This window comes from Rhinoderma darwinii, chromosome 2 (assembly GCF_050947455.1).
Source record: "Rhinoderma darwinii isolate aRhiDar2 chromosome 2, aRhiDar2.hap1, whole genome shotgun sequence".
NCBI lineage: Eukaryota > Metazoa > Chordata > Amphibia > Anura > Rhinodermatidae > Rhinoderma > Rhinoderma darwinii.
Genome location: NC_134688.1, coordinates 263797898 through 263812856, shown reverse-complemented (window position 1 = coordinate 263812856; position 14959 = coordinate 263797898). Strand labels below are relative to the sequence as shown.

The window sequence follows — 14959 nt, the reverse complement described above, 5'->3', positions numbered from 1 at the left end:
ACTAAAATTAGAAAGTTGCACCAAACAGACCGTTTATAAGTTATAACTCACATCTGAACACCCACAATACACGAATGTCTGATGACTAATATCAGACTAAGTTCTAGTGTTCTAGAGCTTAGAATTTTAGCTTTCAAATGATACCAAGATCAAAGCTCTAGGTGTAATATTGTTTGAAGGGAGAGGTGAAAGGGAGAAAGCTGCAAGTGACAGCAGGAAGAAAGAACACAGCCTGTTACTGTCATCTCTTCCCCTGTACCCAGTGACCTTGGGGAGGGGGGTGATACAGGCACTTTTCTTGCAATAAACTATTTTTTCAACTAAAAGGGTGACAAGATGAGAAGTGGCACATTAAATCACCAATACCCCCTGTGCCCAATCAGATATTTGTCGACTCATAAGCCTAAGTGACATGTGTGAACTCTGCACATCCTCAATATTTATTTTTATGAGTTGTTGTCGTTTGTCTCTCGCTCTGCTTGTGTCCGATTTTTAGCCACAAACATGAATGTATTTATGTCTTTTTTAAGAAACCTTACGCTTTGATGCAAAATTGCATGAGGGCACCCATGAGTGTAAAGTGGTGGCTGACGTCTTCACAATGTGCCAGGTATCTACTTGAAAAGAATATACGGGTATATAGAGATGTAACAAGTTTTTCTTTTATTTATTTATAGGTTTTATTAAAAGTGTCAAGGTCTTCCCGGCAGCAACAAGGTTAAAACAAAAAGTAAAATGTTGCACTGTTACATTGTGCAAGTAATACATATAACATGTGTAAATTTCATATAAAATTAGGTTATAAAATAAAACTAGATATGCCTTAAAATATAAAATTGACCTAGTAATATGATGGTTATTCTTATTGCACAGTTTTCTGCCTTTACCTTGGAAGACTGCCTTGTGCAACTTCAGCCTAATGTAACGCTATATTTAGTGGCGGCAGCGGCACCCATCTTTACCCGGCAATATTGCCAGGGATATAAACAGCTACTAGCAAGGGGTTGTCCACTTAGGAATCTAGTAGGCAATGCTGCATATGCAGTTGTGCAAAGTCTTCTGCGCTAGTTTTTAAATGCATAACTAGCCATCAAATAGAGTAATAAAAATACATACCCAAGCTTGTGTAGACTTCTCGTGCCATATTCAAAGGAGATGAAGAAAATGTTTTTGCATAAAAGCGTAAAATTCTTTCCTATAAATAATCAAAGATTTATTCTTTTTGTTACAATAGAACGCAGTTATTTTAAATGACAAAAGATCAACCTGAAGGGAAATGTGTGCATTCAATATATGTGCATTCAATGTGTAGCATCGGTGAGGGGACCCCAATCAACCACCAGAAGAGAGGGTGCTGCTGCCCTTTTATGTTTTGAGGGTTCTGTTGAAGTCAATGGAGAGCCCAGCGGCATTGCTCAGAGATACGGAAATCTATGAGTAAAGGGGTACTGTACTCAAGAGATTTCCCTGATGCCATCTGAGATAACTCTATGAAAGGTGCACATTTCTTTCAATCTGTTTTTAACAATCTTACTGTGAATGTGGAGTCCGGATCAGCCAGCGCCAATGTAAGATTTTTATGAAGTACTTTCCAGCATTCACAATTGAGAACGTCTGATGGGGGAGCAGAACACAATGTTTGCATGGCCTCTTTCCGCACCTTTACAAAGAGAGCAATAAGTATTGAACAATTATAAAAACTTCTTAAGACTTCAATGACAGAATTCAAACAATTTCTTAAGCAGAGCTGGAAGATCCCAGTAGTCATGTAGCCAATGTGCTTGCATGCGGGCTAACTTACATGCAAACAGTTGAAAAACATTAAAAATAGCTCAATAATGTGCATTTTAATATCAACGTGAGTTTGCCAAATGGGTTCCATCTTGTAATCAGGGCCGGCCTTAGGATATATGGCGCCCCAGGCAAAATTATCTTTCGGCGCCCTGCCCCATCATAAAAAATATGCCCCATTAAAAAAGTATAATACACCCACACAGTAGAATTCCCTATATAGTGACCCCACACAGTATAATGCCCCCTTAGTCCCCCCCCATACAGTATAATAATAATATATTCTAAGACCTTCAAGGACACAGTATTTTGTCCTCTAATTGTGCCCACACAGTAGTATGCCCCCTAAGTGCCACACACAGTATATTGCCCCCTGTATTACCCCTACACAGTATAATGTCCGCTTAGTGGCCCTCACACAGTATAATGCCCTCCTCCCCTGGCTGCCACACACAGCCCCCCTTATAGATAGTGCCCCCCTGTAGATTGAGCCATACAGCCTCTCTGTAGACAGTACCATAATCCCCCACGTCCTGCTTGTAGATAGTGCCATACAGCTCCCCACCTCCGCCTCGTAGACAGTGCCTTACAGCCCCCCCACCTCCGCCTTGTAGTCAGTGTCATAAAGCCCCCCACCTCCCCCTTGTAGACAGTATCCCCAACCAAAATTTTTTTTTACTCACCTAGGCTCCGTTCCCACGACGAACTGAGCTGCTCTACGACGGGATCCTTGCATAGGCCGGCGTGATCCTGTAGCCTAGTACAGAGTTTCCCAACGTTTTCGGACTCGAGGCACCACTGGAAAAATAAAATTTCCTCAGGGCACCCCTACCAAAAATGGTTTTGAGAAAGACAGAAAAAGGCTAAAAACAAGCACTACACTCGTAGGGTATGTTCACACAGCATTTTTTGTAAGATAAAAAAAATTTGCCGCAAAATTCCTTCAGGAATTTTGAAGCAAATTTTGAATGTGTTGTTTGACCTTTTTATGCGTTTTTTTTAAGCTGTTGAAGCTAATGCAAAATACGCAGGCAAAAAAGCTCTCCAAACAGGCGCGCAGGTATTTTCTGCCTCCTACTAATTCTCAATTGGAGAGGTGGAAAACACTTAAAGGCTATCAGCCCACCACTCACAGTAAAATGACCATCAGCCCGCCACTCACAGTAAAATGACCATCAGCCCAGCACTCACCACAAAATTACCGTCAGCCCTCCACTCACCGATTCCCCCTATAGATAGTGCCACACAGCCCCCTTGTAGGTAGTGCCACACAGCCCCATTGTAGGTAGTGCCACACAGCCCCCTTGTAGGTAGTGCCACACAGCCCCCTTGTAGGTAGTGCCACACAGCCCCCTTGTAGGTAGTGCCACACAGCCCCCTTGTAGGTAGTGCCACACAGCCCCCTTGTAGATAGCTTCCCCCTTCCGGTAGATAGCGCCACTGTAACTCCAAGAGAAACCCCAGTCATCTGTGTCCATTTATGGATAGTGACATCAAGGGCTTCTCCTGGAGTGGAATCGCCGGTCACAGAGTCAGCAACACTGTGGGTGGGGATTCCGCTTCAGGAGTTGCCCCTGATGTCACGGTCCATATATGGACAGAGATATCAAGTGCTCCATTCAGGAGCGGAATCCCCGGCCACATGGGAATTCCGCTCCTTCAGGGAGCTACAGTGGCACTAGTGGATAGCAGAGCAGGGAGATACCTCCCTGTTCTGCTATAGTGGCATAACTAACGCTGTAGCAGCCGCAGCAGCTGGGCCGGCAATGGGGGGGTACATCCCAATGGGCGGCACGGGCGCCCTCATGCCCGGTGTCACCACAGCGGTAGCAACACCACTGAGTGAAGACACACCCGGGCGGAAAGGCAGCTGCTGAGTCGCCGGGCCCAGGCGCTTCTGAAACAAGCAGGGGAAGGGATCCAGCTTAGCGCCCCCTTCCACCTGCTGGATTTATGCGCCCTGTGCAATGGCACAGGTCGCACACCGCTAAGGCTGTCCCTGCTTGTAATATTAGTAGATGTGGGCAAGTGTGCCCACATTTACTAATGCTGGCTAATCGTTAAACAGTGCGAACTTAGACCAGGAAGGCACATAATTCACCACATTTATCACAGTGGTGCATGCTGCATGGTCATTTTTGTGCATTGTGCATGACCAGTTAAGACACTTTGGATTAAGCTGCGTGAAAATTTTGTGCCAGTTTTTTGGTGCATTTTTGGCTCACATTGTCGCTCTCTTTCTAGCAGGTCATGCCCTTTCCTGCTAAGCCATGCCCCCTTTACAGAACACTTTTAAAAAGTGTCTAGTGAAGTGCAGACATCAAAATTGCGCCAAAGTGCTCCAGTTTGTTGAATTTTTTAACACTTTCTAGACCCAGGCACCGTAGTAAATCTGCCCCACTCTGTTCCAATTCAGCCTCCTTGTATCAAGCCTTACGGGGGGGGGGGGGGGGGTAGCGTACAGACGTAGCAGGGCATGCATACAACATAAGTGCTTCCACACAAAGGAGAACAAGACCGCAACAGATATTCCTAAAACCCCCTTTGCCCTGTGCAGTCCAGTCCCTATACAACTATATATTTGGGATAAATAAGATATCATTTGACAAATCCCACTCTCACAATGACCTGACAGGTAATATCTCCAATAATAAGAATCACTAATATCCGGTACCTCCTCAGGCTGACTTGGATCCAGCTGCTCAGCAATTAGTTGTAACTGTTCCTGATTCATGAATGTATAACTCTGGAAAAAACAAATATTGTACATGAATTGTAGTAGAGGCGAGGTTCTTCATAATCGTGTATTCAGGGGTATTTGGAGCCCATCTTGGACATTGGACCATCCTCATCATTGGACTATGGTTGTGTGATATATTTGTATGTGTGCTAAGGGGGTACCTGGGCTATTATATTAGGAAACTACATTGGATGTTACTTTGATTTCAGTGCCAAATCTGACCAAGGACATCATCTGCATGGAGTTTATATGTTATCCCCATGTGGCCGGTAGATGTTTTTCCTATTTGCTCTCCGGCCCTAACTTTCAATCATCCCCCCTGATCATTATACACATGCAAATTACTAAACTAAAGCTACACTTTCCCCTATGTTTTCCAACCGAGGTTCTGAAGGATCTCATCAGAACTGCCCAAGACTGCAGAGAACGGACATAGTTTGTCTTTTACACTAGGGAGTTAAACGGACTGCAGCCTACTCAAAGATGTTCTCTATGAGCATGGGCAAAGAATTCTCCTAAATCTTATGCAGTATTTAGTGTCATCTGAAAATTATTGAATGCTTTTCCCATCCCCACAGCTAGTTTCTGTAAGGTGCTACAAGAAGTGTGAAAGTGACAGAAAAACAAGCCTAAATAAGTAGGCCAACAGAGAGTCTAAAACTACAGCCCCTTGCGTACTAAAGGGCCATATATAAGTTAAAGGGGTCTGTCCTAAGACAAGTTTTGTTTTCCTGCTATGCAAAATAAAATAAAAAAAGTCTGATTTTTAGGACAAAAACGTATGCCAAAATGACACACTTTGGCATGTGTTGCACTCATGGAAAATAATTGGTCACTTTCGTATATGTTTGAATATGTTTTTCTTAAGTTAACAAAATGCTTTCAAAAGTATGCAAAATACATAAATAAATGAAAAAGTGGTGTGCAAGGGGTCTAATGCGCATGGCTATGTCAGCCAGAAGTTGGAAAGGGCACAATGAATGAAAAGTAATATAAAATCGACAGTACCTGATTGAAGGATGAATCGCTGTCAGAGCAGTTATCAGTGTATCTGCTGCTGTGCTGCTCATGAAAGGCTTTCCTCTGCATTTCTCGGTTTTTGGCCTGATCCTCTTCAAACTTATTGAGAAGAGTCTCCACTACAGCCATCATTAGATTCTTCAGTGACAGCATCATTTCCGTGTACCTTTAGTAAAAAATCAAGATATTATTAATGCAAACCAGTAGCTGATGTGTTCATGCTAACCGGGTATTGGGACTATTTTGCCAAATAATTTGTTTTCAGGAATCCTGGACCATCAGGCTCTGCTTTGAGCAGCCCCTGCTGTTGAGACCCCAATGATTATCTGTTATTGCCAGGTAAGGCTTCGTTCACATCTGCGTCATGAGTTTTCCGTCAGGGGAACCCATGAACGAACCCTGACAATCATTGAATTCAATGGTGACGGATCCGGTGCAAATGGTTTCCGTTTGTCACCATTGTGTAAGTGTTCCGTCGTTTTGACGGAATGAATAGCGCAGTCAAGTACGGTATTGATTCAGTCAAAAAACGGTGACAAGCGGATCCGTCACCATTGAAATCAATGGTAATGCAAATGGAAACCTATGGTTTCCGTATGTTTCAGTTAGGGTTTCGTTCATGGGTTACCTTGACGGAAAGCTCAGACGGAACACATGATTGGAGCCCTGACGCAGATGCTTACTATTTGTTTATGTTATCTCGGCAGGAGAAATGAAGCATTATAGGGAACCCATTGAAATCAATGGCTTTCCGTGTAACACCTGGATGACAGCAGTCCTCCAAAGTGACAGCCTCTACTTTCAAATAGCTCTCCACCTTAACACATAGAGAGGGGTCGCCATTCAAGTCCTTATTGGTGAAGCCCTCACTAAAACAGCATATAAAAAGTGGTTGTCAAAAGAGGACAAACTGATTTTTTTAAATTTTTTAACCCTCGTAATTACAGCGCTCATAATGTTTTTACCTTACAGTCTACTAAGGCACTGTTCATGCAAGTTTTGGCTTCCGTTTATAATGGAAGCCATGTCGCTGTGACGGATCTGTTTTTTGAAACCGATCCAAGCAGACACGGACTATAAAGGGCCCTATCAGGGCTCAGGGTTTTTAAATGAAGAATATCACTGCAGACTGTGCTATTTCTGTCATCAGAAATACCAAAAAGGCTGACAGAAGCTCCAATGCAGGTTCTCAATGTAAATGTGAATAGAGCCTTAGCTGAATGAACTTTTTCCTTTTTAGAAAGGTTCTGAAGCTACAGTACATACACATTTACATATTATTTATATGTACCTATATGTATATATGGATAACATAATAAATATTTTTTCTCGGTTGAATAAAATACAGAAGTTGGTTAATTGTTTTTACAGGTTGTTACGGCTATAATGAAATGTTATTCGATGTCATGTAGATGTATTCTTACAGAATTTCTCATGAATTTCATTTTAGCCTCATTCATTATCTTTAAGTTCATAAATAAGTAAAGTGTTAATTTTTTATTTATAAAATCTTCCCTGGGGCGGCCATATTAGAGACCCAAGCACTCCCTTCCTGCACTTTATGTATAGACAGTACAGCTGGATGTGTGTGTGCTTTATGCCAGCTGAAATGAATGGGAGTAGGATTTCAGAGAAGTCCCAAAAAGCTTTTTACGGTCTCCAGAAAGTGTGGAGTACAGTCTCTCCTGCAGAGACCAGAGGGAATGCATACAGAGCCTTATCTATGTGTGTATAGTATTGCTATCCGGCCTTAAAGCCCTTTTACACTGCAAATTATCAGGCAAGCGATCTCTCTGAGAACGCTCGTTCATCGGCTGATTGTATCGTTTATACAGCCGAAAATATTTTCATTATTGGCAGCACATAACAGGGAGACGTGCTGCCGACATGATAGAAATGTATGGGGACGAGCGATTGGAGTAACAAGCGCTCTTCCCCATACTAGCTCCTTGTGAAAGGAGAAAACGAGCGCCGATCAACGAGCTGTCTCGATTGACACTCGTTTACCCAGCCCACGTCAGGCCGTGTAAGAGGACCCTTATCTATGCCTCCAGTAACACAATAAAGCTGTCATTAACTTGCCAACTCTTTAATGATAATCAAATGATTCTCCTAATCATTACATACAGCAAAGCTTATTGTAACTGCTCTAGTGGCCAGTGTGAAAACTGTAAGGCTGGGTCCACACGAGGCGGAAATGCTACAGATCTTCCGTGTGGAAAATCTGCAGTGGATTACTGTACTAGCCATGTGGATGAGATTCTAAAAAATATCATCCACATGCTGCAGAACATTTTCTGCATGGAAATCAGAGCTTGTTGTGGCTATTCACAGTCGATTTAATCATTTTCAATGTTTGAAGGGATGAAATCTGCGGCATAATCTGCACTGATTTTTGCTGTGGATACGCTGCAGATTTGTTAAGGAAAAATCCACAACAAATCCGCTATGTGTGCAGGTACCCCATCTCATTTTTTTGAAGAACACCAAAATAAAATATCCACAACTGGTGCATGGTGGGGTTTGTTGTATGTGAAGGTCACGTTCAGACAGCTGTGATATATTTCCAAATTGTGTAGCTGTAAATTTTAAATACAGATAAAGATCACCAACAGGAGAAAACACAGAATTTTTTTGTTAGCACCATGTATGTGTATTTGGGACGAGCTTGTGCATCCATTATGTCGGGCACTAGTCCTCTTACATTAAAAGTGCTGACATTAGCACTGAAGAAACTCCCAGAAAGAGGATTGCCTATTTGGGCACACTCTGGCAAAAAGTTTTGTCATTCCTACTGTATACAATACAGAGACTCGCAGATCACAGTAATGCAAAGACTCACTCCTTGGATTCTCGAGTCCGTTTGGTAACACGTTGTACAAGCGTGTCATAGCCAGATCCCTCTCCTTGAGTCTGTGCGAATGTACATATCTCCGTTTCATCATCAATCACTGATCCCAGGGAGCTCTTGATGTAATGTCTTAAGTACTTCACTAGCTCATAGCTGTAAAAAAGGCAGACATTCTTAAATACAGGAACTTGTAATAATATATCAAATAAAAAATGGCATCAGGCAAATCAAATTCAATACAGTCTAGGGAAACCTGTAAACGGAATGAAGTAAAGGCCCTTTTACACGGGCCAATGATGGTGCAAACAATCGTTCATACTGTGATGGATGGTGAATTTGCTTATATTCTCTGTATTAAATTAGATTATGAATTATCAATCAGGATGCCGAATCATTCATAGAGGTAATTTCTATTCCATCTGCAGCGACCTCCTCCTCCTCCCCTTTTTCAGAAACATATATATTTTCTGAATGTTTCTTCTGTAACCTTGTAGCAGTCTGGCTGAACAAGTCTAGCAATGTCTGTGTCTCTTACTTCTCTCCGATATATATCGATATAACCTATGATCTGGATAAATTCCCAGAGTGAGTGTCTGTTGGAACACTCGTCTAAAATTTCAGTCTAATATATTTTGAGCCATGACTTCCTCAACAATACGAACGCTCAATCCCGATCATTTCCCTGTGTAAACAGGGCAACGATCAGCCGATAAATAAGCAAAAGTTTGCTTAATCGACTGATCAGCTCGTTTAATCAGCCAATAAAATAGTCGCCAGTCGGCAGCAGATCTCCCTGTGTATCGACGAACTCTCTTGTCGATCGGTGCTCGTTTTCACGGCCCATTACATGGCTTTGTAAAATGACCCTTAGAATCTGAGGGTAAGGACACACAGTTGCCGCCATTTGACCAAAAACTGTGCCAACATGTGGTATTAGGGCTTACATGCAGCAGATTTGTTGCAGAAATGTCTCCGACTGCGCTATTTATCTGAATGAGGCTTGCAAAAAAAACGCTAAAAAGTTAAAAAACGAAACTCAAGTTAAAATTTCATACCACAGTGTATTTATTGCGTTACGTGTCAAGTTAAAGATTGCTACATCTGTACAATAAATCACACAGGCAACAAATCAATATTTATAAGGCCGGATTCACACGAGCGTGTGCTTTTGTGCGCGTTGTCATCAGTGTTGGCTGCGTGATTTTCACGTATATGCCATGCTTATAACACGCGGTTTTGAAGTTTAGAAAAATAAATGAAGGAAGTGCTTTTATTTTTTCCTTCATTTCTTTATCTACTGTTGCGCGACACACGAAAGTGCTTCTGTGTGCCGTGCGTGATTATCACGCACCCATTGACTTCAACGGGTGCGTGATGTGCGAAAAACGGTAAGTATAGGACATGTCGTGAGTTTTACGCAGCGGACATACGCTGCGTGAAAATCATGGACAGTCTGAACGGCCCCATTCACTAACATAGGTCCATGCGACGCGCGTGATTTTCACGGATGTAAAACACGTTCGTGTGAATAAGGCCTAAGTAAAAGTATACATAGCCCCGACACCAGTATTTATTACTTGTGAAAATGTTCATCAGTCTCCTCGAGATGAAGAAGGATCTCCTCTGCACATTCAGCCGACGGTGCACTGGCTAGCTTCTCTTTTACACTCTGTAGTAATTGTCTAACCATTGACTGGAGGGAGACCTCATCCTCAGCTGAAAAACTCGCCATCATATACATCCAAGTCTTCTGCCACAAATAATGGCAACAACTGTAGATTAAATGGATAAATCTAAAAATTAGACCATTATTTGCAAATTCAGCCAAACATGATAGGAGGTGTCTGGCAGCAGGTGAATTCACTCTCCCCATTGAAAAAAACAGGCACGCTTGGCCCAGCATGCATGTTTATGGTGGAGTCAGGAGAAATAGCGGTTGCATGTGTATAGCAAGCTTTAGGTCTCAATCAAAAGGAAGTATTTTTGTCAGTATTTGTAAGCCAAAACCAGGAGTGGTTCCAGAACACGGAAAAAGTACAAATCTTTCCATAATAGTTTTTTTCTGCGTAGGTTCCACTCCTGGTTTTCACTTGCACATAATGGAGCAAAATACTGCCGTGTAAATGAGGCCTTAGGCCTCATTTACACGAGCGTAATATACGCGCGTGCGACGCGCGTGCTTTTCACGCGTGTCGTATGCACCTATATTACTCTATGGGGCAGTGCAGACGATGCGTGAATTTTGCGCAGCACGAGTGCGTTGCGTAAAACTCACGACATGTTCTATAATCGTGCGTTTTTCGCGCATCACGCACCCATTGAAGTCAATGGGTGCGTGAAAACCACGCATGCCGCACGGAAGCACTTCCGTGCGAACTGCGTGATTCGCGCAAGAGCTGTCAAACTGAATGTAAACAGAAAAGAACCACGTGCTTTTCTGTTTACAAACATCCGAACGGAGTGTCTTAGACATGAGCGAAACGAACTTTACCGGGTTCGGCCGAACTCGTTTTGACCGAACCCGGCAGGAGACAGTCACTGTGCAGGGTGCTGAAAGAGTTAAACTGGTTCAGCACCCTGGACAGTGACTTCCGATTACAATATACGTGAACGTGTAAATAAAAAAAAAGTTCTGACTTAACGAGAACTCCCGGCTTCTTCCTCCAGTCTGACCTCCCGGGATGACAATTCAGTCCAAGTGACAGCTGCAGCCAATCACAAGCCTAGCACAGGCTGCAGCGGTCACATGGACAGCCGCGTCATCCAGGGAGGTGGGGCCAGATGTCAAGAGAGGCGCGTCACCAAGGACGCGTCACCAAGGCAACGGCCGTGAAGTTCTCGGTAAGTACGAACCTCTTTTTTTTTTAAACAGGTTACTCGATATGGTGATCGGAATGCACTGTCGAGGGTGCTGAAAGCGTTACTGCCGATCAGTTAACTCTTTCAGCACCATGGACAGTGACTGACGTCGACTAGCCTCATCTCTATGATGGCGGCTGCGCGAAAATCACGCAGCCGCGCATCATACACGGATGACACACGGAGCTGTCAAGTGCCTTTTGCGCACGCAAAATGCAGCGTTTTTTGCGCGCGCAAAACGCACACGCTCGTGTAAATCAGGCCTTAGGCTGGATTCACACGAGCATATTCGGTCCATAAAGAACGAAACGTATTTCGGCCGCAAGTCCCGGACCGAACACACTGTAGGGAGCCGGGCTCCTAGCATCATAGTTATGTACGACGCTAGGAGTCCCTGCCTATGATGCTAGGAGCCCGGCTCCCTACAGTGTGTTCGGTCCGGGACTTGCGGCCGAAATACGTTCCATCCTTTACGGACCGATATTGCTCATGTGAATCCAGCCTGAAGGCTTATTCAAACGAACAAGATATACATCCGTGCAACGCGCATGATTTTCACACGCGTCGCACGGACCTATATTAGTCTATGGGGCCGTGCAGACATGTGCGTGATTTTTACTCAGCGCGAGTCCGCTGAAAAAAAGTCCCGACATGTCCGTTCTTTGGGCGTTTTTTGCGCATCACGCACCCATTGAAGTCAATGGGTGCATGAAAACCACGCATGCCACACGGAAGCACTTCCGTGGGATGCACGTGATTTGCGCAACAGCTGTGAAAAGGATGAATGAAAACAGAAAAGCACCACGTGCTTTTCTGTTTACAAACATCCAAACAGAGTGTCATAATGATGGCGGCTGCGGAAAATCACGCAGCCGCACATTATATGCTGAGGCCACACGGAGCTGTTAAGTGCCTTTTGCGCAGGCAAAACGCAGTGTTTTTTGCGTGCGCAAAAAGCACACGCTCGTGTGAACCCAGCCTCAGGGTAAGAGCGTATAGAAGATGTAGAGCATATATATCCTAAATTTGTTATTCTGGGCTGCAGAGCATATACCCGCTGTTCACTGTTCTGCGGGCTGCAGAGCATATACCCGCTGTTCACTGTTCTGCGGGCTGCAGAGCATATACCCGCTGTTCACTGTTCTAAAGCTTGGGAACTGCATAACATTCAGAGATTATTTTGGCATATATTTTGGCCAGTATATGTCACTATACCCTTTTGTTTTCATCTATATTAAAAGTGCAGTCAACGTTTTTTTTTACATAATTTTGTTGCTGAAGTTTTTGTGACATTGTTAAATGTAAACAAACTGTAAGGAAATGTTCCCAGCGCTTATTTATCATTCACATTTTCGTGCTAACAAATGGTCAAGTGCTCCACACGTCATATACGGCAGAGTCTGGAGTCACCGGGTGTTACTATAGTAACACTACAGCGTCACTTCTACTGTTTACATGCCTAAAGGGAAGTACTTTATCTTCGGCTGAAACGGCGTCATAGTGAAAGGAAATTAACCCTCATTAAGTTTACGTATATGTCACACACTAAATCTGAATTACAGCACGTCCAACACTCATCAATGAAAAGCATGGCACTGTTCAGAAATATGGCCATGGCCTTTCAGGAAATGATCCCATTTATTGGGACTAATCCCAAAATAGCAGGATGTACCTGTTTAAATGTGTCTCATAATTCTGCTCCACGAGCTCCCATTTAAAGCTACAACAATTTTTCTTCAAAATAAACCAATAAATAACATTATTATGGAAGCACTCACTGCGGTCACTTGTCGCCCTGTCTCCTTAGCGATGGTTGACTGTTATCTGGATCACATTACATCCAACCAGGAGCTACACAAAAAGAGAGGAGAAAAGCTATGGGCGTGTAAACTAATGCAATCAGTCTCTGAATAGCATTCCAAGGATACTTAGAAAGTCAAACAATCTGTAGCTTAGTTACAAGGCTGACATCTCCAGACGTTTCTAAGAGCTCCATGTCTGATCGCCAGCACTACGGAAGCCTTTCAGAGACAAACTTATCTTGCTTGCTTCGCTTTTTTTCCACTTAACCCTTTAATCACCAGGGAATTTTGACTCAGCAGTGATTTCTTGTATGTTTAAACCTCTTTTTGAGTTACATTATGCAAGGTACTTATTTTATTTTTTTATATATTTTTTACAAAGTTTTAAGCAAGGGGTTATTCAAAAAAAAAATAAGCTTTTACAGATAAAGAAATATTATTAAAGTTAAAGGGGTTTTCTTATTACAACTTTTTATAATAAAGCAGGATTGGTGAACATGTAAAAAAAATGAACAGGCTGGGTTTGCTAGAGCAAGAGATGTTCAGAGTGCCCCTCTGCTCTGGCTAATTTAGGGGTTACCAGGCAGGAGACCCCCCCACCCCATGGCATCCATGTTACCTAATAGAGCATATGGAAAGAAGTTGTCTTCATGAGACAACCATGGCTGGCGGCGGGATATTATCACTGATCCGGTGGCGCGGCGCTCCTCCATGCTGATTCTATGACTCTCTACCTGAGTCCTGGCACGCGTACTGTCGCTGACGCTGTCAGCGTCATGACGTCGTGTACGCTGGGCAGCATCAGGACACAGTAAACTGGCGCCCGGAGGGAGTATAACAGGCAGAAGCGGAGGAGGTACATTTATACAAAGGCAGCACACTGCCATAGAATATTATCTCCAGGGTCTGATTTATTTATTTTATTTTGTGGTCAAAGTGACCTAAATTTTTGGGTAGGATTCTGAGAAATGAGGAGGTACATATAATATGTGTGTATCATACACATATCATACACACATATTATATGTAACTCCTCCTTGGTTTTCCTATCAGAGACGTTTATGACATATCCACAGGATATGTCATAAATGTTAGCTAGATGCCGGTCCCACCTCTGGGACCTGCAACTATCTCTAGAATGGGGCCCCCTAAACCCCATTTCTACTGCTCTTTGTTGTGCCTGAAGCGTGCGATTTCCGATCATGAATTACGGAAACAGCGTAGCTCGCTGAGCTACGCTATTTCCGTAACTCCCATAGTAGTGAATGGCAGTTACGGAAGCAGCGTAGCATGTGTGCTATGCTGTGTTTGTAACTACCATTCAGTTTTATGGTACTTACGGAAACAGCGTAGCTCAGCGAGTTACGCTGATTTCTTCTTCATGGTCGTAAATCACACGCTTCAGCGGGAACACAGAGCGGTAGAACAGGGTTTTAGGGGCCCCGTTCTAGAGATCGGTACAGGTCCCAGAGGTGGGACCGGCATCTAGCTAACATATACTGTGGATATGTCATAAATGTCTCTGATGGGAAAACCCCTTTAAGTCACTTTGACCACAAAATAAAAAATGAAACAGACCTTGGAGACAATAGCCTAGGATCGTGCTGCTTGTGACGACAAGTGGTCAGTGCTGTACCCGCCTATTGCAGATAGGTTCACCAAGCAAATATATATATATTTTCATATTTATGTGGCTATAGTTTCCTCTCATTAGGGTATAGATATTATCTTGCACTTTTGCACTTTATATTCTTGTGTGGTTCAGCATGTGGTTCCCTTCCAGGTTTACTAGTTGCACATAATACATTTATACGGCTATTGTATTGTATTCTTTTGATATTGGCTCATATTGTCCCATTTGGAATCCTATTTGAGATTTGTGTCTGTGGTTTGCTT

At 43.2% G+C, this 14959-nt stretch overlaps 1 protein-coding gene across 2 annotated transcripts in view; it reads right to left on the bottom strand.

The window, feature by feature from the left end:
• The window catches only part of TBC1D32 (TBC1 domain family member 32), a 66993-nt gene extending 53716 nt beyond the window's left edge, over nt 1-13277 (bottom strand). Inside the window, exons 1-8 of one of the 2 annotated variants that reach the window (XM_075853237.1) lie at nt 13222-13243; nt 13040-13112; nt 9980-10174; nt 8394-8555; nt 5540-5717; nt 4466-4537; nt 1535-1660; nt 1117-1195 (exon numbers count right to left, since the gene is read on the bottom strand). In XM_075853237.1, coding sequence (XP_075709352.1) covers nt 1117-1195; nt 1535-1660; nt 4466-4537; nt 5540-5717; nt 8394-8555; nt 9980-10143 — 781 coding nt within the window. In that variant the 5' untranslated portion in view covers nt 10144-10174; nt 13040-13112; nt 13222-13243. Of the gene's footprint in view, nt 1-1116; nt 1196-1534; nt 1661-4465; nt 4538-5539; nt 5718-8393; nt 8556-9979; nt 10175-13039 lie in introns of both variants that reach the window. The other variant, XM_075853236.1, reaches the window with a different exon arrangement.
• Nucleotides 13278-14959: the final 1682 nt, after the last annotated feature.